This window comes from Pollicipes pollicipes, unplaced genomic scaffold (genome assembly GCF_011947565.3).
Source record: "Pollicipes pollicipes isolate AB1234 unplaced genomic scaffold, Ppol_2.1 Scaffold_2655;HRSCAF=3109_pilon_pilon_pilon, whole genome shotgun sequence".
Taxonomy (NCBI): domain Eukaryota; kingdom Metazoa; phylum Arthropoda; class Thecostraca; order Pollicipedomorpha; family Pollicipedidae; genus Pollicipes; species Pollicipes pollicipes.
Genome location: NW_023596151.1, coordinates 126,994 through 151,465, shown reverse-complemented (window position 1 = coordinate 151,465; position 24,472 = coordinate 126,994). Strand labels below are relative to the sequence as shown.

The window sequence follows — 24,472 nt, the reverse complement described above, 5'->3', positions numbered from 1 at the left end:
CCCAAACTGGATATTTCTGATCAGGGCACTACCCTGGTTGTCAAACTCTGCAATGCGTAAGAAAATCCACCTTTAATGCAAATTTAACAGACAGAGGCCCACTGGTGTAAAAATCGCACTTATTCACACACATTGGCGTCAAAAAAAACTCCCGAATGCGACAGTGATGAGGGTGGTCGGGGCTTGCTGAAAAAAACACTTGCTTTTGCATTGATCACCTATTTAACAGCTGTGCCAAAGTATTGAGGAAAACGGAAATATTTTGAATGGATATTAGTCACAATATGCAGGACTTCACGCAAGCGCAATTTCCATTGTCTAATGGCACTAGGGTTAGGTTACAGGATTTTGCATTCGAGATCGATTTTGAACAGGCTGGCATTGGTCGCTAGCTGGTCAATTACTGGCGAACCTAGCAGGCTGGGGCAGTTCTGAGATTCGTCATCGATGTGGCTGGTACATCCCTCCACGTTGTGCACTGGACCCACCGGCCGCCCCAGCACGAGGGTACGTCACCGTCTGCGCGCGCACACCCACCCTCACGTCTGCCAATGCGATTGTCCAGTGCCCCATCCGTCGGAATCGCCTGTCATGTCGCGGCGACGCTGGGCCGTTGAGATCCGAACCAAGTTCAGACACGTGTTTTCATTTTCTAGCAATCCGAAAAAAAATCTCTTTTATGTTAACCAAATGGGGGAAGTGAAATAATAGTGGCACTGTCCTGTTGCAGGAAAAGTTCGTCCAATCAAACAGCCTGCGTGTCAGTGCCGAACAATGCATACAGTTGCTTGGCTTGGAGTTAATTTGACATGATGTGCGCCGTACGCCACTGGCGCCACGGCGCTGCAGCTAGCGCCGAGAGTGAGAGTCAGTGACATTTCCGCGCTCGCACGCGAGACACCTCCGTGTAATACGCATCGAAACCGGACAACAGTCAAACCTGTGTACAACTGTATCGCATGGTGCTGAAAACTGAGTGAACACGCTATCAGCTGTTGCTAAGACATCAGCTGCCGGAACGGGCAACGGCTGGCCCGGGGCGCACGTGAAACTTGTGACATCAGATGTTGCATGCGTCAATAGCTCAACATTTCAGATCGTTTTCAGGACGGGGCAAAGCAAGTAACACACCGCTAACTTTGGACGACTTCTTGGACATTGCGTGTGAACGACTGGCCGGCCGATTTCAAACCAGTTGGAGAAATGGAGCCTACCTGTTGCCTCGCTAACCCATGAGCTGCTGGTTTGGCTAACCGCCAGCCGCCAGTCTGTGGGCGAGCGTTGGCGCAGGCCGCCGCCCCTTCCCCCCACCCCGTCGCTGCGGGCGCCCACTGACCGTGACCGTCTGGCCCTGGCCGACAGTGGTGGCCGCCTGGCCACCCTCCGTCCGGGTGGCCGCCTTGAACTGCTCCAGGTCGCGGCGCGTCCACATGCGAGGCAGCTCGAGCCGCGGCGGCTCCTCTGTGCACGCAGGCACACGGTCACACGCCGGCCAGGCGGGCGGCGTCCGTGGCGCCTGCTCCGGCGGCACCACGACAGCCAGGACACCGCGCAGGCCGACAGAGCCGTTCAGTCAGACTCTCCTGGCTTTGCCAGGGACCTACATCCTGAAGGTCAATGCCTGAACAATAGTGATGAGAATTAATAACAAATCAAACCCCTGTTTATGACGCGTTCATTGATATGCGACACGAAACCGTCCCCCCCCCCCCCCCCCATCGGTCGATACGCCTTCCGATACGCATGCACAGCTTAAACACGCTGCAGACTGCTGTCACCGAACCCGATGTCCTCGTTATCCCGCCTTCTCCCGGAATCGGCGTCCAGATGCCGGGCCTCACCATACGCCGACGCGACGGGTACGGATGATAAGGCGGCCTGCTGGCGGCCGTGAGGACCGGTCTCTGCCTGCTCGGGCGGCGCTCCGGGACAGCAGACCTCCGCCCCACCTTGCGCCTGCCCGCCGGACGTCCCGCCTGCCCCGAGACCGGAGGACATGAGACCGGGCCCACCGCCGGCCGGCCGGCAAGCCGACAGCTGGCTGGCCGGCACCGGCGGCGGCAGGGCGCAATGGCCTCACGCGCACCAGACGCGGCGAGCGCTGATGTAACCCAGGACGCAGCCACACGTGTCACGCCAGCACGCGCCTGCTTGTGCAGCCAATGACCTTCGGGATCCCAGTCTCAGTGAGGGGAGGGGGGGGGGGGGGGGGGCACACGGTGGTCCAACCGTACGACATACTGAGACGTGGCGCACGAGGCCGGGAGGTCGCTGCTTGACCCGCGTCAGGGCACATGGCTACAACGAGCGACGGACGCGGACTACTATGCCGCCCGACGCGCCTCTCCGGACACATATAAGATGGGCAGCGCTAAGCACTGGTTCGGCGCCACCAACGTTTGTTCAGCTGACCGCGTCACAATACGCTCTCATTTGGAACTAAAAGATCTCCATGGCAGTCTTTCTCCCCCGTCTCCCTCGCGTGGAACAATGAAATAAAGAGATGCCACACGTCATCTGCACGAGAAGGACGCCTTCTTGCTTGCCCCACCGGAATGTGCACGGGTCGGTCAGGCGACCGGTACGCACCTGCCTGGCTGACGTCGGCTGAACAGTTGGGCGGACTGATGGTCGGGCTGAACTGCTGTTGCTGTTGCTGCTGTTGCTGCTGCTGCTGCTGTTGCTGTTGCTGTTGCTGTGGTTGTTGCTGTTGCTGCTGCTGCCGCTGCAGCTGCTGTTGATACAGCTGCTGCATGTACTGCTGGTAGTGCTGCTCCTGCAGCTGCCGGATCAGCACCGCTTGCTGGACGGCAGGGAGGGGTCGCACTGGCTGAGCGGGCGCCAGCAAGGAGAAAGGGGGGGGGGGGGGGCGACGACGAACAGGCTGAGTGGGTACAGTGAGACTACACGCTACAGCACCACCGAAAGACGTTTGCGGTAACCCCCCTCCCCCCTTTCCCACCATTTTTCCAACAGGCCAGAGCCATCCAGCACGCTGACATGCTAAAAAAGCCCGTATAAGTATAATGACAGACGGAATGCCGTCTGCAGAACACAGCCATCGCCCCTCGAACAGCACAAAAAAACGACCATGTGCATTGCAAGACCCTATACATACACTGTAGACGTACACTATATATATATATATATATATATATATATATATATACATATATATATATATATATATATATATATATATATATGCATGTACTTGGCAGCATGCTTTCATTAATGCAAGTCTTGTCCTATGCAAGGACATCTATGTATCTAATCAGTTTCTTGTGCGTTTGCTCAATTGCTCGAATTAAATCCGAAAAATATTCCGCTGCCTTCGGTGTCGTACATCAGTTCGCCTATAATCACTTAAATCAATTAAAGGTAGCTAACGTTGTAAGGATGTTCGTTCCCCATCCTCAAAGCAATGGAAGACAGTCGGGCGGAGAACATTTGAGCATAGTAAAATACGAAGCATGCCCCACGAGACAATCATTGGAGAGTCATCAGTCAGCAGACTACACATACGAATATGACATCTTGGTTGCCATCTTGTGACATCATATTCTTCACATCGATGTAGATGCGAGTGACGCATTTTTTGTCATGAGACTACTGATGCTGGCAAAAGATATGATGGCGGCAAGCGAATGCCCAGAGCGTTACCGCACGGCCGTCATCCGTTCGTTTGCGAGACGCGCTCCAAAATATTGCTCCAGCTGGTCTGGCACGCACCACGAACTTGAATGGTGCAGGCAATGGCTCATCAATAATGGTTACTCGAACAGCGCGATTGACGGAGATATTAAGTCTATCTTGAGTCGGCGAAGCCAGAAATCGCAGGGCAAGAAACGGGCCCATTAACTTTTTCTCGAACTAAAATGTCTCCGCCATACAAGGTGGACGAAAACATTTTGCAAAACATCGTGAGGACCAATATCACGACTAGCGAAGACGATGAAGTACAACTTTCCATCTGCTACAAGAGCAAGACAACCAGCAGTCTTGTAATGAAACACGGCCTCATAACAGACTAAAGCCAACTGAAGCGCACTAACATAGTGTATAAATTTCGATAACACTACGGGGCCTGTCGGCTCCGCAACTCGACCTATATTGGAATGACTGCACCTCTTTCACGACGCATGACAATACACCTACAGGAGGGAGTACCAGACCAACATATGCGCAAAACCCACAATAAAAACTCCTACGGTTTGACTTGACTGAAAACACCCGAACTCTAATTTCATGTCCAAACAAACGCTTCTTACGAGCTCTTGAAGTCATCCTCATTGGAAAAAGAGCGCCTGACTTAAATAAACAGCTAGGTCATGCATCCCTTTGGACTTGTTCAGTCACCCAATGGCAGCAAGGTGATACGGTGCTTTTAACTTTCCAGTGTCAGGCTGGGTCGAAATGTGTTGTGCATGCGTTCGCGTGTTTTGTAATTTGACCAGACCCTTGGATACATGATCTGCTGACTGATGACTCTCCAATGATCATGTCTCGTAGGGTGTACCTCGTATTTCACTACCTTCAAATATTTCCCGTCCGACTGTAATGGGGAACGCATGCCCTTTAAAGCCAGCTTTAGCCAGCTTCAACTAATATAAATGCCTACAGGCGGACTGATTTATGGTTTACCAAAAACAACGAAACGTTTCCTTCCCGAAATTGAGCAAACGCGCAGGAAACTGACCAAATGTACATTTGCCCTTGCATATAAAAACATGCATGACATATATATATATAATATATCATATATATATATAATGATATATTAATATATATGATATATTATATATATATATAATATATCATTATATATATATATATATATATATATATATATATAATGGCTGCGTATTTTGCGAACGTGCGATCGGTTTTAGAATATTGTAGCGTGGTTTGGACGGGGGCAGCCAACTCCCCGAGGGCCGGTTGTTCGGGTGCAGCACAAGTTTCTTGTTTGGTTACTTATTCACACATTCTACGGGCAATAAACTTTTCTTCCTAATGGCGGCCTTCTGCTCCATTTCACAAACCAATCCCTGGCAGCACGAAGAGTGCAGCAAGATTTAGTCTTTCTGAGAAGCATCTTCGAAGGTAAACTGGACCCTCAAATCTTGCTTCACTGTTTCCTCTTACTTGTGCTCAAACTCTGCTCGCTGTACCTCGCGCAGAGTGTGCCCGCTCGGACAGTCCAGAGCGGTCCGTTTTGCAGACTGTCAAGCGTTGGGAACACTTGTTTTGGCTAGCAGCACTAACGCCGACATCTTTCATGACAATTTTGTCATTTTCAGAGTTCACGTGATCAAGTATGCTTTAACTCTGTGGCGTCTCCACTTAGCGTTGAGATATATCAACCTTTAACTATGTTCGTGCTAGTGTTGTTTGTTGTTGATTGGAGTTTTAGGGCGCGCCGACTACTGTGGCCATTTTGCGCCCATAACAGCCTTCATGCTAGTGTGCGCTGTGTACTGTGCACTCGTTGTATCATATTTAAACGCCTCCGCCTGTTAGTGGAGTGCTGCTCTGTTGGCGATTAAAAAATAACATAAGCAAGCAAGCACCTGCATGCGTATGTATACCACAGCCTGGAAGAATACAAACTACCAAGATTGACGGATCCCGAACCAGTCGCCCCCCCCTCCCCCCCCCCCCCCCCACCTCCAAACATGCAATAAAACAGCCGAATCTGAAAACACGGCTGGCGCCAAAGGCATAAACACTGATCCTGTTTGTATAAACAAAAACAAAAAATCTGTCCAGCACTCGCCTTCTGGTCTTAACGTTCGGATAAACTATAAACAGATGCAATGACCTGATGTTTTGTGTCATGGCGACGCCATTAGGACGGACAACTATCACAACGGGGCAAAGCCGACTTACCCCGCCCGACTGGCGTTGATCGAGCACGGTATCGGCACGGACTATGGCATGATACGTTCCACGCTGATAAATATGTGGGGGTCCCTGTTCCTGTCCACTGTCCCTGTCCCTGTCCACCTCACCTGCTCCGCACTGCCGGGATACTGACGGTCCCTGTCCACCTCGCCTGATCCGGGTTGCCGGGGTATTGCCGGTCCCTGTCCACCTCACCTGCTCCGGGTGGCTAGGGTATTGCCAGTCCCTGTCCACCTCACCTGCTCCGGGTTGCCGGGGTACTGTCAGTCCCTGTCCACCTCACCTGCTCCGCACTGCCGGGATACTGACGGTCCCTGTCCACCTCGCCTGATCCGGGTTGCCGGGGTATTGCCGGTCCCCTGTCCACCTCACCTGCTCCGGGTGGCTAGGGTATTGCCAGTCCCTGTCCACCTCACCTGCTCCGGGTTGCCGGGGTACTGTCAGTCCCTGTCCACCTCACCTGCTCCGGGTTGCCGGGGTACTGCCAGTCCCTGTCAACCTCACCTGCTCCGTGTTGCCGGGGTACTGCCGGTCCCTGTCCACCTCACCTGCTCCGGGTTGCCGGGGTACTTCCGGTCCCTGTCCACCTCACCTGCTCCGGGTCGCCGGGGTACTGCCGGTCCCTGTCCACCTCACCTGCTCCGGGTCGCCGGGGTACTGCCGGTCCCTGTCCACCTCACCTGCTCCGGGTTGCCGGGGTACTGCCGGTCTCTGTCCACCTCACCTGCTCCGGGTCGCCGGGGTACTGCCGGTCCCTGTCCACCTCACCTGCTCCGGGTTGCCGGGGTATTGCTGGTCGGCGTAGGAGCGGAACTGCGAGTACGTTTGCCGATTGAGCGCGTCCTGGATGTGCCGCCTGCAGGTCACGTCGACAGGAAATGCGCCTCAGCATTGACGGACATTATATCACCATCCAGGTCAGCATGCTTGGCGCCAGAAATCGGTTACAGTTTAGTGTCGTTCAGTCTCCGCTCCATCCCGTTTCAGTCACGGCAAAAAACTGATCGCTGTCGATCTCACGAATACGTATTCTTTGTCACAACCATGATTTAGTTTTATATCGCGGTTCAGTTGAAAACATTGATTCTCCTATTGTTTCCAGTGCGTTGCATAAATCGTCTGCTAGAATGAAGTTGGATCAGTGGCCTTGCCGGGCGTGGCTTGCTTCGAGCACGCTGACGTTGCCTAACAGAAGTAGTCCCAACACAGGCAATTCGTCTTGCTGGTTAACCAAATGGGTAGTCAAATGCTTTAAACAGGGCGATCCCTACCATACCATGACACGGACGAACGCCATTGCGGGGACGACCGGGAGGTTGTGTCGCCTTCCGCTTTTTAACGGCGGCACACATTCGTCTAGGATGTGGCTAATAAACACTACCACCATATGCCTCATCCTCCGTCTGCGGAGCACTGACCTGGTGTCGGTCCACCTGTTCGGCCCCTGTTCTCTCCGTCTGTGTAATACTGACCTGGTGTCGGCCTGCCTGCTGAGCTCCTGTTTCCTCCGTCTGTGGAACACTGACCTGGTGTCGGCCTGCCTGCTGAGCCCCTGTTCCCTCCGTCTGCGGAACACTGACCTGGTGTCGGCCTGCCTGCTGAGCCCCTGTTCCCTCCGTCTGTGGAACACTGACCTAGTGTCGGCCTGCCTGCTGAGCCCCTGTTCCCTCCGTCTGCGGAGCACTGGCCTGATGCGGAGCACTGGCCTGATGTCAGTCTGCCTGCTGAGCCCCTGTTCCCTCCGTCTGCGGAACACTGACCTGGTGTCGGCCTGCCTGCTAAGCTCCTGTTCTCGCTGTCTGCGGAACACTGACCTGGTGTCGGCCTGCCTGCTAAGCCCCTGTTCCCTCCGTCTGCGGAACACTGACCTGGTGTCGGCCTGCCTGCTAAGCTCCTGTTCTCGCTGTCTGCGCGCCATCTCCTCCAGCAGAAGCCGACCCTGACGCAGCTCCTCCGCCTCCCGCTCGGCCTCGCTGTAGCGTACATACGACAAACGGAACAAGGTGATCATGTGGCCAAACAAATGCACATGAAAACAGCTGCAGCACGCAGCAAACAACAGTAGAAATATCTGCCGCGCTGTCGTCCTGACTTGCGTAACAGCAATAAAGCAGCCACTCAGCAGTGCAGCGTGGCGGCGTTTTGCGTCAAACCTCCCCTCCCAGGCAGTGGTGTGGGAGCCCGGTCGTGTGCTATGTGTGTGGTCACGCACGCGGCCGCTCACCGCTTGTGCCGCTGCGCCTCTAGGTCGCGCCGGTGCGCTTCGGCGAACGAACGGAAGATGGGGCAAACGCCGTCCAACAGCTCCACGTAGCGGTTCATGGCCGTTGACGCGTCCATGTCGGTCAGCTCCTCCCACGCCCGCCTGCCGGCACCGACAAGGGGCGTGACGGGGTGCGGCGACGGATACCCGGCACGGAGACGCGGTGACCGCGGCGGGTTTGCAGACCGTGTATGTTGCAGACGCTGTGTCGCAGAGGGATCGAGACCTTGCTAGGTGCTTTTTGTCGGCTTTCGGGACATACCTACAGCCCTGGAGATATCTTGCGATGGGACAGCATGCACCTACAGCCCTACCTGGTTAACGCATACGTCCTACCTCGTTATGTCATATTTGTGCACTGTCGTCATGAGCAAACACGAATCAATCTAGTCCCATTTGCGCACCGCAGGCTGCGCCAACTGTCGACCCATTTAAAACATCACAGTTTCTCACATCGACACAACCGCCGACAAACGCGTCAGCACAATCCGAGGATTTTCCAACAGTGACCATGACATCATGCGGTACGCGGCTGGTTTGTGTCTGTTCATGGTGATAACTTATCACAGTACATCCTCTTCGATTGCAACAGTGTCCAATAGGTCTGAAATCTCAGGTCTCGGGCCACATAAATAGTGGTTAGCGTCCAGCCGCAATTCGTGGCAGTATGTTGTTAACCTAACAAAGTCACAGCCACACTCGCACAGTGTATGCTACAGTAAGGACCGTCTGCAGTCTGGAATGCTTCTCCGACGACTATGCATCACGCAAGTGTCGTTATCCGTCAGAGTGGCTGGCGCGCTTCGCCACCGTTAGACTGGGCCCCACGTGAGCACCCGGTGAGTTCGCGGTCGCGCGGCGGTGACCCGGCTGCCTCACCTGCGGTCGCGTCCGATGACGTCCAGCACGCCCAGCGGCGGCAGGCGCTGCGCCAGGTAGGGGCCGTGCGCCACCAGCTGACTCAGCGCCGCAAATTGCACACGCACCGCGTAGCTCAGCTGAACTGCCTTACCCTCCTTCTCTAGAACGGTTCACACAGAAACATGCTGACAACGGGCAAGCATTAACACTTACGTATGCAAGTGTTCATGCATCGTTTCCAGCCGCTCGCCTGGCAACCACAACAAAAAGGCGGCAATCACGCGCTCAGAGTTGGACTGGTGGCCATCTGACGTCTAACCCATGCCCACCTGGAAGCATCCACTATTTTACCCGAATCACGCAAACACCCACCATTGCGCGTACATGGCGCATACACTGAGTAATGAACAGGCAATGTAGGGGCGCTGATCTCAGGGAAAGGTGGGGGTCATTAACACCGTCATTAGCTCAAATAACGCACAAAAGGCCTAGCCGGGTGTTTCCTAACGTCGTTAAAACATTCAGCATCTCCTCCCTTAAGCATTCAGTTCATACCTGCCGCTGTCGCCCATTAACGTAATTTAAAGTAAACAATTTGGGTTTTATGCTTGATGAGGATACCATCTATTTCGGACACATAACAACGTTATGCGGGGACGTACCGGCATGCTCTGTGGCTTCAACCACCGCACGCATCCACGCTCTCCGGCGAGCCGGAATCAAAGCCGCACAGATTACTGATTGTTGGGAAGTGAGCAATGCATCACTAGATTCACTGCAGTTCAGCAATTTTGAATTGAATACAAGTATTGAATTTAAATGTAAGTGGACAAAGCAGTCCATTCGGGAAATTGATAGACAGTAGGCTGCAAAGGCATGCAAAACCGCGGACCAATCTGAACAGTCCCTTAAGACAAATACTAATCAATGGTGTTCAAAAAGGAGTCACGTCATCCAGCTCATTTCACCGCTCTTAACTACTGTGTAACTGGAACCACAATGTTTACGTGGGTAGCAGAGAACAAAACCAAATCACATGTGAAAACAGCTAGTAAGACTGGACCACACCTTATGCCATGGCTCTTAGTCACATGAAGATAAACAAGGAAGTCTGCATTCACATACCTACAATTTATCTTGCAGCATCTAACATATTGCCTTCAGGTGGGGGAAGGAGGTGGCATCAGGACCACAAGCTTATGCATGCCACCTTTACACTGTGCTCCAACATCAGCCAGACACTACACCTTCCTGATAATTACCACAGGACTGGTGCTCCTGCACTAAATGTACAGCACACAGATGCTCTGTGTGTACAGCACTTCAGCCTGAAGTACAGGCATGACTGTGCCAACAAGATGAGAATGTGGTGCCAATCAAACTCACCTTTGTAGAATTTGATTGCCAGCTGATAAAGTTGTGGCAGTTTGAAGCCCCATTTTTCAGTGACAACAGCATTTTTGCTTTGACAAGCTGCACTCTCTCGGGACTGAACGTCTCCAGCCCCCTCTCGTGCAGTGTTCCCAGCTGTCCCCATGGTGCAGCTTGGGCTAATGCCTGGGAAAGCAGCGGGGTGTGTTCTTTTTGTTTCTTGATGGTGGAGCACTTTTTAGAATCATAATTTTAACATCATCAAAGCTACAGCATACAAAGCTAGTTTAGTATGCAGACATGGAAGATTATTTTTAACTGAGGCCAAATATAATGGCAATCCAACCATGTAATGGAATCCAAGTGGTAATGTTACTTTTTGTAAGTGGTTAATGTCACTCTTGTAAGCTTAAGTTCACCATCACCATGAGAGATCTTGTGAGGCTCATAAGAGCACCTTGGGCCTTAACTCATCAAAGTTGAGAAATTGTGACAACCATTTGCAAGAAGTGTTCATGCAGCTGGCATGCTCATTAGCCAACAACTTCTATACATGATGTAAACAAAAATGACAGAAACAAGTTCCAAAATGACCTGAGCTTGACCCAGCCTGATTTTAGATACTGATCAATGCTAATCTTATGGCACAGTAGCAAAACACAAAACAAATTTTAAGAGATACTTAAGCTCATCAAAGATGTGATAGAACACATTACAATTATGTGATCAGACTTCTGGTGACTATTCAAAATTGTGATGATTTGACCAATGATTACCTTCCATCATTTCAAGATTGTGAAGCTGTCATGTGAGGCATTTGTTAAGCTGATGGGAATAATAAACTCATGGAGTGCAAAATGTTCTGACCACCAAAAGTGGAAGCATGCTTAAATTACTATTACAATAGAAGTATGCTTCAATTATTAACACAATTAGGACACGGCCAAGTCATGTAGTTTTTTTTCTTGACAGGCTCACCAATAGTTTCTGCCTACATAGTTGCAGGACCCTGTACTTAACATGTCAAAGCAAGGACCGGTGATGTGAAACTGGCTGTGTTCCACTTCCTTTGCTCGCAAAAAGGAAGTACAAGGTACTTTCCACCCAAACTTTCCTTGTTTCCGGATATCAAAAATAAGGGCTCCAACCATACGATTTTCCTGAAAACTTGACATCTTATTCAAAGTATACTGTTTCGAACATCATACCGCCTAAACCGTGAAATTCTCATATGCACTCATATATCCGTAATACCAGCGCCCGCCGCCCGTCCCAGGGCCGCCCAACCAAGGCGTCCGCGCTTAGCAGTACGGATGCGTGTTTAACAATTGCGGCGTGTTTCTCAACTAGCTGTAGCTCGTCCACACACGAGCCAGCTGATGATGACGTTAGCCGTCCGCCGATTGAACTGGGTTTCCTGCTCGAGAAAGCGTTGTCTCAGCAGTAACTCGCAATCAAAGGAAAATTGGGATGCCAAATAGTGTAGGCTTTCCACGGCCAGCAAACGAAAAGAAATTCATGAGATTCACCTCTAAATAGCCTCATTTTCCCTGCTGAGCCTTGGGTTACCGGACTGCGTTGTTCAGTGTCTGTGCGCGCTAAACTCCGCCAGTTTTTGCACGAATCGGTACTAAGCGCGGGTCCCCCCCCCCCCCCCCCCCCCGGTACTAAACACGGATGCAAGGATATCTATGTTACTAAAGGAACAGTGTGTGGGTGTCCACCATTTGAGTTAGATGATCTGCAGACGGTCAGGAAGTTTTCCATGAAATTGCACAGGACCAAGGCTCGCTTGCGGCGCGTGACAGAGTTGCGTCAAAATTCTGCATTTCGCAAAAATGAGCCGGTGCTGAGCGAAACAGGAGCGCAAAAATCCCCGCAAGTTTAACACGGGCGACGCCAATTTAACGATTCCGGTCGACGGCCCTACACACTTCGCTTTCTGGAGCCGTATTTTGACAATCAAGGGTCGCAACGACATGCAACTTGCACAGTACGATAGAGCAGGGAATGGGCCATCGTAATCTGGCCATTTTTTCCGCCACGTGACACCTGGCGCGTGCACACGTATTGACAAGATGAAATCGGCCGTTTTTGACGCGGTTTTAGTTTACCGTTATATCACGGCACGGAAAGATGGTAGAGCTCTTAATTTTGTTTCCTAACATTAACAATTTTCAGCGCGCAACGCGAGTTTGTGCAACGCACCGTTGCGCTGCAAATTGCATTACAAGTTTGCAACGGGCCGACTTTTCAAAACTAAAGCTGAATTCAAGCCGCTACCGTCAAAATTATGCGTGATCTAGCGTTGAAAACTACATCAGCGTGTCGGCCGATTCGCCCCGTTTCTGATTCACTCTTTTGTTGACCGCGTTAAAAAAATGTCGCTCGCAAATGGGCCTAGAGTAAGAAGTTCCTGACGGCATTTCCGCCACGACGGCGTCAATTTACTGCCTCGACTCCCGGCGTAGGCCATAGGCGTTAAGGGTTAAATTGGACGTTCGCGCGGCGGGCTTTCGACTTTGTTCATTTAGCCACGCTTCAGATTAACACGCGCCCGGGTGGCCGGCTATATACCCTTCGCTCGGGTGGGGGTGAGGGGCCAATTCCCCCCCCGCTTTAGATCTCGGGAACTAAAGAAGCTACAGACACCAAATTCACAGGGCGTGTTGACCTGTACGTGAACTCCCTTAGGTCAAAGTTTCAGGTCCTTGCGTCATGACATTCGGGTCAAAAAGGTCAAACAAGGTCAAGTTACAGATTGACCTCCAGAGTGCTCCCAGAACCTAGATAACCGTTTCTAAGCCAAAATTCACATGCTCATGCAAGGTCAGTGACCTTGTTTGACCTTTTTAAGGTCAAGGTAACCAAACTCATGCAAGATTGCTTTGTGTTTTGAATTTGACTAAGCGACAAAGATAACGCTGGGCAGTATGTTCCTAAAACAAAACGTTGAGATGGGTCATTTTAGGTCAATAACCTATTATGACCCCTAAGAAGTCCATGGAACACGTATAATGCGGTTCCTGCTATTAATCAATTTGAAATGAGCACCAGAAACTATCCGATACAGCAAGCCCTAGAGAAGCAAAACAGGGTGGTTTTGACCTTGGTGTGACCTTTATACCTGACCTTATGTCAATGTAATTTGCTCATTCAACTGTAATGTTTCCTAAGAAAGCATCTCAAAGACGTATGGCTTCGTCTAACGCTCCGCTGTTAGATCAGATGAAGAATCCCCTAGAAATTGCCTTCGCTGAAACCATGGCCTGATTTTGACCTGTCATAGGTCAATGACCTTACAAGATACACCTAATTTTTATGTCAAACGATCCGCTATTCAATTGTCCACAGATATGCAAAATTTGGCGCGGCTGCGCCGCGCCGTTTGGAAACCATTCCGGAAACACCTTCGGGGTGGGGGCAAGTTGAGCCCCACGCCCGAGCGCATGTTAAAGAACGAGCACCCAGGCGTGTTTCCAGTCTGTCCTGCAGTGGGCCTCTGTCCTAGGGCCTTGAGTGGGGCGGTGGGCGGGTCGTCGATAGGGGCGATCTCGGCTTAGACAAGGCGGCCGGCAGCGCGCAGTGCCTTGTGGTCGCCGTGCGCGCACAGGCGTGGCTCTTGTTTCCCAACATTTACCATCGACGCGGGTACACTTTCAGGCGCATCGCGAGTTTCTGCAACGCGCCGTTGTGCCGCAAATTACACGACAATTTGTAAGATGCCAAGTTTTAATAACAGAAATGGTACGGCCACACGTATGACACGGCACGGGATCACACATATGGATTTTGCTCTCCTCCACGGATTTGCATCTTTTGTGCCAAAATTCGGCACATATAGCACTAATACACCCGGGATTGGCGTGCTTCAATTATGAATGGGAGAAACGAGATGACAATGTTTGGTGGCACGTGCCACATGTGAGGGCGCCCATGTATTAAAGTATTGATATGCACAATTTTGGTCTTTTGAGGGGCTTGCACGTTTTCATGATATCTCAGAAACCAGAGAATAAAGCGCACAGCGACTGGCATGCTTCGATAGGTGATCTAACGGACAATCACTGAAACATATACGACGTCACACTGCACGTGTAATGTGACATGCGCACATTAGCTGTGAAACTGCATTTTGCCGATTTCGTCCATTTTTACGCTTTGCGCAGGTATCCCGCTCTTATGACACGAAGCAGCACGAGACTCTCAGCACACAGAGCACGGAGGTACTGGGGAGTGGCATGCATTTATAAGAAATCGAATAGATGATGGCGTTGTATAAAGTGGCACATCGCACGCGCTGCATGGATAGATAGGGAATCGAGCAAACAATCACGTGGTATAGATTGTAGCGCCACGTATGCGCGAGCCAGGAAAATTGATTTGGCCGCTACCGACCGTTTTTCGCTCTTCAGTACCATGCAATACTTTTTGATACAACGGCACTGCGTGCTGCCATCGTTCAGAAGACTGACAGTTGATGAAAGGGACAAAAAAGCACCGGCCACACCACCACGATCGTTCGCTCATACCATGGAATAGGTTCGACTGTGATGCGGATAGCGCAGGCGAAATGCGCTCACTCCTGCCGGCAGCCGCCAGAGGCCGCCAGCACCGCGCGCGGCCTGCGGCCGAGTCTTTTTCCACATTTTACGCGATATCTCGTCAACCTGGGCACCTAGAACTGTGATTCCAACTGCTAAAGATACATTATGAAAATTTCCAAATTTTGCACCAGCGCAGCGAGGCAAGCGCGCAGGCGCCTGTACGTACTAACTAGACTCGAGGACGCGTTGGTCGCGGTTGAGCTCCCGTGGAGGTGGGATGGGGCAGCGCATTTGATGACGTCACCAAACAAGGAATGCGTCACTTCTATAAGCCGGTTTAATGTAATAGTTACCTACCCTTAAGCCGGAAGTAAATTTCCTCCCACAGGGGTGACTAGGTCCGTCGAGGAAAAAAGGAGGCCTTGCATTGGCACCATGATTGGGATATAGAAAAGGACGCATCACAAAAAGTGATATTAGGCATTTGTGATGGGCGTTAAGGTGGTGTGTGGGTCCATCTCTGAAACACGAGAATTCGATAATGGTTTCAGCCTGCAACTTCCAGGATGTCTGCTCGCACTGTCCTCAGCGGTGTTAAGCAGTTGATGAATAAGCAGTGACTCGTTTTTGCGCCCGTTTCTTCAACACCTGTTGCCTGGTTACCAAGGCCTCAAAGAGTCAAGATGATGATGTATAAGCTTCTGGATGAAGTTGAGCAGGTAAGAGGGCGAGCATTTGTTCATTCTGCTGAGGAACAGCTAACTAAGCTCAGATTTTGCCAGGGCTTGTGCCTCTAGATAAAATTGTGCCTATCATACTCTGTTTGAAGGCTGCAAAGTTTATGATTAAAGTTCTGGATTTTTTATGACTGAATTATGCAGAAGTCATTAGCCTGCCACTAGTACTGTGTTTAGGTGCACATGATCAAAAATCAGTCTTTTTGAACCAGCTCACAAACTGGCCATGGTGCTTTGCATGGAGCATGGTGCTATGCAGGTTATAAGGTGAATTCATAATAAATGCTTTTTGTCAGTGCACACAGCAAAGTTATGATGGGATGCATCACAGGATATTTGACAAAATGTCACTCATACAATATCTGTATGTGCAGGAGTCTTTCAGTGCAGATGATTTTGTGGAAAGACTGGCTTGGAGGGCAAGTGGTGGAAATCTTTCCACTAAGACAGACAATGAAGACTTCAATCCCCAGATCATCCATGATGCCTTTTCATCTGCCATCAGGTGAGGAAAAATTGACTTTGTGTTGTGCATTATGTATATCAGGTGATCCCAAAATTGTGTTGTGCATTAGGTATTTTATTACTCAAACAACCATGGATATGAGAACCATTATATGCATGCACATCTAAATGTGGCATAGTGCAGTTTATTGATGTTTTCAGGCAGCTGACAGATATACAGAGGAAACAGCAAAGGGAGTGTGATCAGTTGGAAGCTAAGCTGAAAGATGAAGAGGCCAGATATGCCCAGAGAGTTCACAAGCTGATGGATAGAAACAAGGTGAGTCTGAGGAACCAGGAGTGACATGACCACCACCTACAATGCAACTTTCAGTATTGGGGAATTTTCACATCTTAGACTGTGGATGTCCACATGCTGAGTGTAGGGATAAATGCAGCTGCAAGTGGCATATTAATTTCATCCCATCCTTACAGAGCAGCTGGTTAGAGCACCTGCCTTCTAGTCCATCCACCCATGGTGCAATGAGTTTGAGTCACATGATTTACTCACTGTTTGTACCTGACTGAGATGGCCCACAGCTGGTGGGAGTGACCATGCAGATGGTCAGGTGATGTCAGGGCACAGAACATCAAGCATCATAGCTCAAAGTTGTGACACCAAGTTTTACTGTTGACCTTGAATTTTGCAATCTGGCAGGAGGGGTGGGGGCTTACACAACAAGTGCTGCTCAGTGTAAGCTCTGATCCCAGAAAGATCATGAAATGTTTTGGATGAAATCTTAAAGTATGCACACTTAATGACAGTATTGAAAAAAAAAACAATGAAAGGACAGGCTGTTCTTTGGAAATGTATAAGATTTTGTGGTATGACAAGTTCACTTTGTATTTCACTCAGGGTATTCAAGAGCTCAGTATCTCAATCAGCCACCATTTTGTGCATTAAATATGTACCAAGCACACTATGCCTTTTGGTTTCTTTCACTGGCCTGAGCACAAGTACTTGCCATCACACATCCAAACCACATCCCACTTTGTACTGTTGAAAGATTTTGTCTTTCAATTTCAGGATGATTTCAGCATCCTGCACCAGCTGGATGAGAAGATCAGTTTTGTGGCAACCAAGGTGGTGCACCTGGGCGACCAGTTGGAGAGCGTCAACACACCCCGCTCCCGCGACGAGCGTGCCCTCCAGCTCATGCAGCACCTGAACCGGTTCATTGACGCCGAGGCGCCCACCGACCCCCTCTTCGACGACGACGAACAGGTCAGGAGGCTGCCCTGTGGGTGTGCTTCACCTGGTATGCCATGTCAGAATGAACATCAGCTACACTTTACCTGCTGTGAGTGAACATGTGTGTATGGTGTGTGACTTCGATTTACAGAGCGTGAATGTACGTGAGGATGTGTTCAGTAAATGTTCAACCGTCATGTTTCTGTTGCTGCAGATATTCGAGGCTGCCGACGTGATACAGAAGCTTTATCTCATATCGCAGGAGCTGCCATCGGGAAAGTAAGTTTTTTCAAATGTGCGACGTCGCTCACGTGCTGGTTGTCTACCATCGCATCAGGCGGGATGAAAGTACGGAGTGGACATCACGGCCACGCTAGAACTGGACTTGACTGGCCGTGTGGGACTGCCTGGCATCTGCTGGCCCATGCCCGCCGCCGGTCGGCCACGGACCGGGTGACCCCGCCCCGCCGCGGGATGCGCCTGACCCGGTGTCGACGCCAGGTTCGAGGGCGCCCGCCCGCCGGTCGGTCATGGACCGGGTGACCCCGCCCCGCCGCGGGATGCGCCTGACCCGGTGTCGACGCCAGGTTCGAGGGCGCCCGCCCGCCGGTCGGTCACGGACCGGGTGACCCCGCCCCGCCGCGGGATGCGCCTGACCCGGTGTCGACGCCAGGTTTGAGGGCGCCCGGACTCGGATCGGCCAGAAGTACGACGGCGTCGAGCGGCGTCTGATCGAGCGGTTCGTGGCGGCTCAGAAACGAGACGATCGCGACGCCATGAAAGAAGTGGCCTCTGTGCTGTCACAGTTCAAGGGCTACTCGCAGTGCGTGGACGCCTTCATAGAGCAGAGCCAGCAGGTGAGTGTTCAGGGGACATTGGGGCGCTGCACACTGGCCCAGCGTGTATTGTGAGAGGGCTCCAACGCAGCTCCACTGTTCAGTGAAGGACTGGCGATGGCCACTATGTCATCAACAATGGCGGAAGCAATTGGCATTACGTAACACGCCCGCACGCACGTTTGCGCACGTCTTCGGTTTTACCGTCTGTTGTGCATGTTTGTTGTCCACAATCTGATACTGATCGCAAACTGGCCAGGGGGACGTGAAATGTTCCGCCTGCCGTGCATGCAGCCATCCTCGCTGTAGAACAGGTTGGCGCCCCTGGATGTCCGCGTGGCGCTGTAGAACAGGTTGGCGCCCCCTGGATTCCCGTGTGAGACCGTTGACCGAGCGGCCGCCGCTTTCAGGGTGCGTTCGTCAGCCGCGACATATTCCGCGAGATCGTGCCGGTATGTGAAAGGAACGAGCCTATCATCCACTACGTGTTCCACAACCCAGCCCAGGTGATGGGCCGCTTCGTGCTGATCATCTTCCACGGCCGGCTGCAGGAGCACCTGCACCAGGTATGGCCTCCCGTCGGGTCGTCACTAGTTGCCTCGTGGTGGGACCAGCGTCAGCTCTATCAGGGCATCTGATGCTGCGCTCAGTCGTCTCGGCGATTAGATCTGGGTGTATTCAAGCAGCAAAACGCCGGGTGCGTGTACAGACGATTATCCGAAGTCGTAGGGCTGCGATGTTGTGTTTGGAAAGCGCCCGATCAACGTCAAGCGTTGCCTGGCAGTGGTCCTGTGTACCGTGCGCTGGCTTACCCGCTCGCCGCTCCGCTTTAACTCCGCTCTGCGAGCCGTGACGCCGTCCTGTCCCGGGCTCTCCTTTCCGCTCGCCGCTCCGCTTTAACTCCGCTCTGCGAGCCGTGACGCCGTCCTGTCCTGGGCTCGCTTGTCCGCTCGCCACTCCGCTTTAACTCCGCTCTGCGAGCCGTGACGCCGTCCTGTCCTGGGCTCGCTTGTCCGCTCGCCGCTCCGCTTTAACCCCGCTCTGCGAGCCGTGACACCGTCCTGTCCTGGCCCCTTGTCCGCTCGCCGCTCCGCTTTAACTCCGCTCTGCGAGCCGTGACACCGCCCTGTCTCGGCTATGTCATGGCCTCGCGGAATCTGTGGCAGACCCTGGCTGACCAGTCGAACCGGTGCCGCTACCTGGACCAGCTGTGCGACCTGTACTCGCGCACGCAGCACCTCACCAAACAGCTGGCCAAGTTCAACATGGGACACGACAGCTCCTTTCTCAACAAGCTGGCCAAAAAACTCTTCCAGGAGTACATCAGCAGCTACATCAGGTGCGTTGCATGCCTGGATGCATTTAGCTAGGACATTACGAGCGCTGTACGTTTGCCTATTTTCCCCTGAGTTGTGCTTTGGAACCGTGGAAGACACCAGTCTTCCTGTGGATACGAACGCTGTCTTTTGTGTGAGATAATTCGTCGGGCACTGGCTGGCAGACGACCTGCGTAACCGTCATCTGGTCAGTGGAGCTGACCAGCCTGTGATGCTGTCAGTGGTGGCGTCGCTCGTTAAGCCCTTTCCCGTCGTGTGAACTTGCCGTCCGTAACTGGCCAGTCCTGCCCTGACACCGTCCTGTCCTGTATAGCCGTGCTCGAAAACAACGACCCGAATGCCGAGAAAGTGTGTCATCTTTGAGAGAGGCCGTGATGTTACAACATCGTTGCGACCGCGCCTTGGCGGCCCATGGCCCATATATATACTCAAGGCAATGTCCTGAAGCCAGCCACCCCGAAGAGCTCACGCCGTTCCGCTCATGGGATGCCCTCACAGCCGACCCGCGGGCGGTCGCCCTGTGGGAGCCGGGCGGCGCGCTCTCGGAGCCGCGTCACCGCTTCCCCGCCCGGTGCCGGCAGCGTGGAGGTGAAGCAGCTGCGCCAGTGCTGCGCCGACACGCTGGACGAGTACTACACGTCGCAGGGTCACCAGAAGCGCCACCTGTACGGCGGGCTGGGGGAGCTGCGCAGAGAGGCGGCCGCCGTGCTCGGCACCAAGACCAGCATCAACATCGCAGCCGTCGACGACCACGGCGGCCGCACCTTCCTCTCGGAGGAGACCGCCATCAACCTGCTGCAGGTGTGGCTGGCGCCGGGGGCGGGCGCGCCGGTGCCGGCCGTCGCCGCGTCTCTGGGCGGTAACGGCGCAGCGCGCGGCTGGCGCGGTCCGGGCTCAGGTTTACCGTGATACAATATGGTGACCGGCCGCGGCACCCCGTCTCACGCGTCGGAACCGTACCAGCCACGCGTGTCGCGGCGTATTCGCAAGACAGAGGACGACACGGACGAGGCCGGGCGCCGGCACTGCCCAGTGCAGTGACACAGCTGATGCGGGGCGCCAGCGCTCCTCTCAGTCGGCCAGCTGCGAGCGTGTCGAGTCGTCGGACTGGTACGTCACAACGCCGGTCGGCAGCAGACCCATGGCTGCGACGTCCAGACCTGGCTCGCAGCGCGTCGGAGGATGCCGCGGTCCTGGCGGCGTGCCTGTCGTGCGGCCCGTTGTCGATGATGAGGCGTGGCTGGGCCTGACCCGGGCCCGGCCCAGCCCGCCAGCCGGCTCACTGTGTCGCATGTCTGACCAGACGCTACGCCCTCTCGCTAGGAGGCGAAGCGGGCGTTCAAGCGGTGCCAGGTGCTGTCGCGGCCGCAGGAGCTGGCTCAGAACGCGCTGCAGCTGTTTGACATCCTCGCCAGCAGCCTGCTGGTGGAACACATCGACTACGGCATCGAGCTGGCGCTGCAGGTATGGACACGGCGTGCCGCCGCCTGCCGCCCGCAGTGCCGTTCGGGCGCACACCGGCCTGCAACCGACGTTGCGACCGGCGTTTTTACTTGCTGGAGAATCAGGACGTAAGACCTTCCAACGAGCTCAAGCAAACCAAACCATTCCTGTGCTTTGAGTCAAGAATTCGTTGGCGAAGTCGGTAATTGGTTTAGTAAGTTCAGCAATGTCACGTATTACCGGACACAACATGACATGCCGAATGACGGCGTGTCTCTGCGCCGCCCTGTCTTCACGTGCTGTCAGAGTCTGCACCTCCCTGGCCTGGCCTGGCGTCCCGGCCACGCCCAATGACGCGTCGCTCCCGCCCCGATCACCAGGCGGTGCCGGTGAACGAGCCGCGTGCGGAGCCGCAGCTCTACTTCTATGACGTAGTGCGTCAGACCAACGGCGTGGTCCACCTGCTGGAGAAGCAGTACGCCGACTCGCTGCTGCCGCTGGTGGTCGGCTCCAGGTGAGGCTGACGCGTTGGCGGCTGGCTGATGGCTGATACGATACCCTTCTGATGGCTGATACGACGGGTTGGGGGCGGCATATTGTTTGGTGCCTAGTCAGTTTCGAGTCGTAGTATTTTAATGAACATTGCAAAACCGGGCGTGTTTGGCTGTGCCCCATGCCTGCCAGCGACGAGTTCTGTAACTGGCCATTTCCCGTGCATGGCTGGTGAGCAAGCCCACCCACGATCGACCGCTGCCGGTGCGTTCGCCGGTGAGACCTGCGATATGTGTCTGTGATTTACCAGCTGCCAGGCGGAGGCGGCCTCGAGGAGGCGCGCGCTGCTGTCGGGTGTGCAGACCAAGCTGGACCTGGGCCTGGACCGTACGCTATCGGCTGCCTGCGCCTGGGTGCGTGTCATCCTGCAAACCGAACAGAAGAAGGCCGACTTCCGACCCGACACCGAGGAGGTGGTGCTGGCCTCGGCCACTCAGGTACCGGTACCGTACCGCGCGGGGTACACACAGCACAGGCCGTGATGGCCCGGTCGCTCGCGCACCGGCACGGTGCCGCGTGAGTCACACACGGGAGGGGGGTGGGGTGGTGCTGGTGTCGTCGACACAAGGGGGACTGGTGCTGGCCCAGACCTCTCGGATGTCGGTACCATACCGTGCAGCGTACTCACGGGAGGGTCATGTACCGCACAGGTACGACTGATGTTTGGCAGTTGACGCTTCCCAGAGCCTGTGATGTGCGTGGCTCTTCCACTGCTCAGGAAGCTAGGGTCTGCTTTTTACGGTATGGTTGGGCTATCGCCTCTGGTTTGAATGCGTGCGACCTGCACTCAGCGATCAGATTATGTGAAAGGCGTCATCGCACAGTCATGCTATGGTGCTGTGCAATTCTAGTGTTGGCTGCGGTCTTTCTGAGTAAATGGCTGTTTGCCCTGGGTTGCGTGATCGTGGCATACTGCTGCCCAATAATCGCAAATTGTTTATTGGAATGGCTCATACTAGCCACTCATTTCCGGCGGTGCCCTATCAGGAAAGCAAACGTACGCAATAGCATTGACCCGCCCCTGTGCTGCCTGCTGATGTCGTCCGCGTCGCTGCGGAGGGCGGGCGGCCGTCTCACCACGCTTGTCCTCCCCTTCCCCGCAGGCGTGCCGCAAGGTGGTTCGCTTCATCAGCAGCCAGGCGGCGCGCATCAAGGACTCGTGCGACGGCAAGAACGTGGACGCCGTGCTGACGGAACTCGGCGAACGGCTGCACCGCACCGTACTGGAGCATCTGCTGCAGTTCCAGTACAACACCACAGGTCAGTGGGCCGCGCCCACCGGCAGCCCCGGTGTCGTGCTCTGCCCAACTGGCGCCGGGCCTATGACGGCGCCGGGTCCCGTCTGTCGGCGAGGCTCGAGGATAGACTGACGCATTGTCGTCTGGCTGCTGGTCCGTGTGTTCTTTGATGCGTTTTGTACACGGCGGTTTGTGACAGCTAATGCCCATGAAATGGGAACATGACATTTGGTAATTTCTCTGACTTCGTTCAACAGAATAATAGTACTATTTTGATGGGATACTTCATCGCCCTTTAGTCCAAATGCATGCATATTGATTGACGTGCGGATCAACAGGCAGTGAAGAGTCGATATGCACGTGCAACGTGTCGGAGCCTTCGGCAAACGTGACGTATTTACATTGTTTGGCAAGTTCGATGTGCAGGTGGTACGAGGCAGTGTGCGCGGATAGCTCTATACGGCGGTGGCCTGTTCCCACCCAGAACTGCACTGATAGGCATTGTCCTCAATCGGTCGCACCTGCTCCCTCAGTCCTGTTGTTCCTTCGGGCCGTGGCTGGGATCCACAGTGGGCAGTTCGGTTGCCAACACTTGCTCCTCGGTGGCCCCTCCCTGTGAGCGGTCTGAGCCCATCGTGTGGGCCGGTGTGGGGGCGACAGTGCATTTCTCGATGCCGGACGGCGCCGATCCTCTCCTGTCCGGGTCGTCGGCGGGAGGCCGCGGCCGCGAGCTTGGCCTGCTCAGACCGCCGCCGCCGCCGTGTGATGACGCGCTCGTGCGGTGACGCGCCGGCCGCCGTCTCAGGCGCGATGGCTGCCATCTGTGACGTGAACGAGTACCGCAAGTGCGTCGAGTCCTGGAGGATCGCCTCCGTCACGGCCCTCTTCGAGACGCTGCACTCGCTCTGCAACCTGCTGCTGGTGCTGCCCGACAACCTGCGCCAGGTCTGCTCGCAAGGGTCGCTGGTGAGTGACAGCTGCTGACGGGCGGCCTTCTTACACGATAGCGGATCTTAATGGCGGCGCGGATGTTGGGAAGTTGGCCGCTCATTTTCACCGGATGCCCTCTGTTGCGGCTCGTTTCGGTTATCGGACTTATTCGCCAGATTTGCACCTTGCACGACCGTTCACGTGTGGACCTGATCACATTAGGGCTATATGTCAGTACCGCATGCGCCTATCATTCGTTAAGACTGGATCAGGTTCAGACAGTGTCTGTGTGGACTTAAGCGCCAGCCGATGTCCGTCCTGTCGTCATTGAGTTTTCTATTACCTGCACATGATCAGTTATTCCTTTGTAATGTTGTTGAAGTAACACGTCTGTTTGTGGTCGCAGGCTGGCTTGGATCGCGCGGTCCTGATGAACTTTATCCAGCTACGCGCCGACTACAAGACCTCCAAGCTGGCGCTGCAGCTCCGCTGGTAGTGCTCGCCCCCCCCCCCCCCCCCGACGCGTGCGCCGCCTCGCCGTCTGGCTGGTGTGGCGGTCTTTGAAGACCGTCGCGCCCCGGGACCCCGACCCGGATCTTCCAGCACCAGTGACGGCACCCATCCCGCGGCGGCGGTCGAGGTCGCTCTGCGCCGTGTAGGTGTAGGCGAAGGTGAACGTCCCCGCTGTGTGCGACGCCACCGGAGACGCCGGGCGGCCCCAGTCGGTGGAGAAGTCGCCTCTGCGGCTGCACGC

General features: G+C 53.9%; 2 protein-coding genes across 2 annotated transcripts in view; one reads left to right on the top strand and one right to left on the bottom strand.

Moving 5' to 3' along the window:
• The window catches only part of LOC119114564 (Golgi resident protein GCP60), a 19,938-nt gene extending 9,418 nt beyond the window's left edge, over window positions 1-10,520 (bottom strand). The window contains exons 1-8 of the mRNA XM_037238654.1: window positions 10,418-10,520; window positions 9,050-9,186; window positions 8,132-8,272; window positions 7,776-7,880; window positions 6,676-6,763; window positions 2,590-2,803; window positions 1,842-1,976; window positions 1,337-1,461 (exon numbers count right to left, since the gene is read on the bottom strand). Coding sequence (XP_037094549.1) covers window positions 1,337-1,461; window positions 1,842-1,976; window positions 2,590-2,803; window positions 6,676-6,763; window positions 7,776-7,880; window positions 8,132-8,272; window positions 9,050-9,186; window positions 10,418-10,489 — 1,017 coding nt within the window. The 5' untranslated portion in view covers window positions 10,490-10,520. The remainder of the gene's footprint in view (window positions 1-1,336; window positions 1,462-1,841; window positions 1,977-2,589; window positions 2,804-6,675; window positions 6,764-7,775; window positions 7,881-8,131; window positions 8,273-9,049; window positions 9,187-10,417) is intronic.
• Window positions 10,521-15,346: 4,826 nt separating this feature from the next.
• LOC119114566 (exocyst complex component 5) lies at window positions 15,347-24,239 on the top strand. Its single transcript, XM_037238656.1, has 15 exons — window positions 15,347-15,668; window positions 16,061-16,191; window positions 16,353-16,470; window positions 17,218-17,415; window positions 17,597-17,661; window positions 18,056-18,239; window positions 18,629-18,784; window positions 19,385-19,557; window positions 20,137-20,356; window positions 20,879-21,019; window positions 21,379-21,512; window positions 21,801-21,987; window positions 22,654-22,810; window positions 23,594-23,754; window positions 24,125-24,239. The coding sequence occupies exons 1-15, from the start codon at window positions 15,633-15,635 to the stop codon at window positions 24,212-24,214; spliced, it is 2,151 nt and encodes a 716-aa protein (XP_037094551.1). The 5' UTR covers window positions 15,347-15,632; the 3' UTR covers window positions 24,215-24,239.
• Window positions 24,240-24,472: the final 233 nt, after the last annotated feature.

Excerpts from the sequence above, each read along its gene's own strand:
- LOC119114566 (XM_037238656.1), top strand. The coding sequence starts at position 15,633 with ATGATGATGTATAAGCTTCTGGATGAAGTTGAGCAG. Across the intron at positions 17,416-17,596 it reads TCTTCGACGACGACGAACAG|ATATTCGAGGCTGCCGACGT; the intron begins GTCAGGAGGCTG and ends CTGTTGCTGCAG. Across the intron at positions 22,811-23,593 it reads GTTCCAGTACAACACCACAG|GCGCGATGGCTGCCATCTGT; the intron begins GTCAGTGGGCCG and ends CCGCCGTCTCAG.